Source organism: Wolffia australiana, chromosome 5 (genome assembly GCF_029677425.1).
Source record: "Wolffia australiana isolate 7733 chromosome 5, ASM2967742v1".
In the NCBI taxonomy this organism is placed as follows: domain Eukaryota; kingdom Viridiplantae; phylum Streptophyta; class Magnoliopsida; order Alismatales; family Araceae; genus Wolffia; species Wolffia australiana.
The window spans coordinates 20,279,370-20,282,842 of record NC_135839.1 but is presented as its reverse complement, the minus strand read 5'-3'; the positions used below and the strand labels follow the sequence as shown (position 1 = coordinate 20,282,842).

General features: G+C 43.0%; 1 protein-coding gene across 1 annotated transcript; it reads left to right on the top strand.

Annotated features, from left to right (window-relative positions):
* Positions 1 to 345: 345 nt before the first annotated feature.
* Positions 346 to 2,678, top strand: LOC144703779 (ras-related protein Rab7). The gene is made up of 7 exons (XM_078576039.1): positions 346 to 595; positions 733 to 759; positions 895 to 994; positions 1,067 to 1,213; positions 1,651 to 1,731; positions 1,815 to 1,960; positions 2,341 to 2,678. Exons 1-7 carry the CDS (start codon positions 543 to 545, stop codon positions 2,405 to 2,407), a joined length of 621 nt encoding a protein of 206 aa, XP_078432165.1. The 5' UTR covers positions 346 to 542; the 3' UTR covers positions 2,408 to 2,678.
* Positions 2,679 to 3,473: the final 795 nt, after the last annotated feature.

Below are 3,473 nucleotides of genomic sequence, written 5' to 3'. Positions count from 1 at the left end.
TTCGTCCGAGGCCCTCCGTCACCATCGCGTCACCGTCACACCCAGTTCATCATCCATCACCGTCACCCTCGCGGGCCCCTAATTCCTCACCGTCACCATCACGTCATCCGTCACGTTGCCATCACCATGTGACGTGATGGATGACGGCTGCCATTCCCTATGTTGTAAATCATCAGTAGTGCATGATGAAAAATTCAAAATATCAGAAAATGGGCCGTAGTCGTTGTGAAATGGGCCCAAATGGGCCGCATTTGCGATGCACGCGAAATTCTCGTGAGGGTGGGCCCTCGAGCCAGCGGTTTTCGTCTTGGAGTAGAATAAGAAGCGCCAATCCCCAGTCCCAACTGACAACCACCTCGTGGATGGGCCATACGCCGCTAACAATCGCAGCCACCAGCCTGTTGCCATTTCGAAGGGGGAGAATCCTGCTGGCGCGCATGTTGCCATTAATCAGTTTCATTAGCGGAGATTGCTCTCTTTTCTCCGTTTGAAGACCGATTTCTTGCTCAATTTCGCGATCTACGCCCTCGGATTTCCCCGTCATGTCGGTGCGCAGGCGGACTTTGCTCAAAGTGATTGTGCTGGGCGACAGCGGGTGCGGCCTCGGTTTCTTTTCTTGATTTTTAGGAATTTATCGTTCAGTCGCGGTTTTTATTATTATTTTGGATTGTTCTCTTTCCTAGGGTTTTTAGCGCCTTTTTAATGATCCTTTCCTTTGTTTGGCTTTCTCAGGGTGGGAAAAACGTCCTTGATGAATCAGTATCCATTTATCTAGCCGTAGTTGCAATTTTCTGGAAGAATGTTTGTTGACCTTAGTTTCTTATTCTTTTTGAGATTTAATGTAATGCGAGGCCCTCTCTGCCTCACTCTGTGTTGATTATTAACTCTTTTTAGATATGTGAATAAAAAGTTTAGTCAACAGTACAAGGCTACGATTGGGGCCGATTTTGTCACGAAGGAACTTGTAATCGAGGATAGACTTGTCACGCTGCAGGTGAAACTCATGTTCCTCCGGCATCTATTTATTGTAACCACCAGTAACTGAAAGTTGTTTGTTGAATGATAGATCTGGGATACAGCAGGGCAGGAAAGATTCCGGAGTCTTGGAGTTGCCTTCTACAGGGGAGCAGATTGTTGCATTCTTGTCTATGATGTTAATGTTCTCAAGTCGTTTGACACTCTTGATACTTGGCATGATGACTTTCTTAAACAAGTAAGAAATAATTTACTTTATATTGGATCTTTTTTCTCAAATTTCCTTACATCTCAATATTGATTGTAACTACTGACACTCGATTATCTAACAATATGTTCTCTCGTTATCAAACAACACTCATATTCTGTGGCCTGGACCACCTTCTTCCAGCTTTATTTAGGATTAGAAAAACAACATTGATTTTCGACTTAGCGGTGATTACTGCCTCTTTATGCCTGAAACGTTGTGTCTATAAGTAAAGCTGAAAAAATACTCACCAAAATTATTTTTTATAAGTTAAGTTGCTCTCTGAATTTTCCTCTGCCAATTCAATATTCGACTTCAGTCGTGAACTTTATGCTTGTTAAAACTTTATGCCCTTTTGTCTCCGTTACCGCCAACAGTTTTATCACTGATTATTATACTTATTTCATGTGTGGCCCACTGCTCCTCAGGCGAGCCCTCCGGATCCAAAGACATTTCCCTTCATTCTTCTGGGAAATAAGGTTGACATAGACGGTGGAAACAGCAGGGTGGTACGTAAAATACATCCATTAATACCTCTCCTCTCTGGAGGGTACTTTTATCCAGTATTAGATTTATTTTTCCGTCATTGTAGGTTTCTGAGAAGAAGGCAAAAGATTGGTGTTCCTCGAAGGGTGGTATTCCTTATTTTGAGACTTCTGCAAAGGAGGATATTAATGTGGACGCTGCCTTTTTGCGCATTGCACAGTTGGCACTAGCAAATCAGCGTGATCAAGATATGTATAGCTCTTTATCTCTCTCTCTCTCTTTGTTGCGATGCATATATGGTTTCATTCATTGTTTGAGGTTACTGATGACGATGATGAGGATGAAACAGTCATTCTCTTCTCTCCTTCCACTGGTGGTATGATGAGGATGATTCTGTATTGTCATTGCCTCTCGTCGTTTTCCTTCAGTCAACCTCTCTCAGATGACAAAATAAGATGTTGAAATCAGCATCATCATTGTCATTAGTCAGCAATGACGATGACGATGATGGGGACGATTAAGAAATGGTCATTGTCACTCAAACTGTGGACGATGTGGGGTTTTGGGTATTGAATGCAATTGAAAATTTCTCAGGTATCTTCTCATTTTTGGTGGATTGTTCTCCATTGCAGATACTTTCAGACGATCCCAGAGCCGGTGCCAGAGACAGAACAGAGAGGAGGCGGCTGTGCCTGCTGATATGGAAGGAAGCAGAAATACCCATGTTTTTATTTTTCTTCAATTGGTTCTGTCATAGATTAGATGGTGTCGGAGGGGAGCTGCTTTGATGTTCATAAGAGATGATGGTATCAGGGAATGGAGGGGGGTTTGCTGCATTCATTCATGTTCATGCCCATGCTCATGCTTTTAGTATGTCATTCTTTACAAACATTTGACGATTATTGGCTTGTCTGGGATTACCCAAGGTTTATTTGAGCCTAATGACATTACCCAGTCCAAAGTTTCTTTCTCAGCTGGGCTCTAAGTGTGGAAAATATCCTCCTAATTTGGCGAAATACAACGGAAAGTGAATAAGAAGGGGTGAGAGTAAGACGGTCATAAGTAAAACAGAGGTGTGAGAAGTTAGTATTGTAGGTGATAAGATGACTCCCCTCATCCCTTGTCCTCAGGTTATTTTTTCTATCTGTTTGTCATTTTTTCAGTTTCTTCCTCCCCCCACCCCCTTCTTTCTCTCTGATTTTTTATTCTCTCTGTCTCTCTCTCTCACTCTCTCTCTCTCTCTCTCTCTCTCTCTCTCTCTCTCTCAAAACTGGTATAGAACGCTCATTGTGAGTAGAGAAATAAGATAAAAAAAATCGTTTGAAAATATAGATTTAAAGTATAGCTCTTAAAATGTAGGAAGACAGGTTATGCAATTGAGATAAGTGATGGTGGGATAGCATGGTGGTGCAAACAAGTTTGTGATTGGTACGACTCCCTTGTGGAACTTCAAAAATAATAAACTTCCTGAACCTTTTAAGAAGAACACAGAGTTCTCAATAGAAAGGAGAGTTCGAGAAGCTATAGAGATGGAGAGGAAGGGGCAGGGAAAGTGTGTTCGATGGAGTTAGCACGCCAAGAGGTAAGAGGGATGTGTGCCTTCTGCAAGAGAGAGAGAGATGAGTGAGAGTGTAGACCTAGGATGGTTCGTAGGAAACGTACGAAGATCAAAGGAGCTCTGTCGTCCTTGGAGGAGCTCCCTTAAGGCTGCGGTATTGGGCTCTGCTGGGCCGGATCGCCAGCTTGATGTCCGGGCCGAGGGCGA

Coding starts and splice junctions, on each gene's coding strand:
- LOC144703779 (XM_078576039.1), top strand. CDS start 543: ATGTCGGTGCGCAGGCGGACTTTGCTCAAAGTGATTGTGCTGGGCGAC. Junction 995..1,066: donor ATAGACTTGTCACGCTGCAG/GTGAAACTCATG, acceptor GTTGAATGATAG/ATCTGGGATACAGCAGGGCA. Junction 1,214..1,650: donor ATGATGACTTTCTTAAACAA/GTAAGAAATAAT, acceptor ACTGCTCCTCAG/GCGAGCCCTCCGGATCCAAA.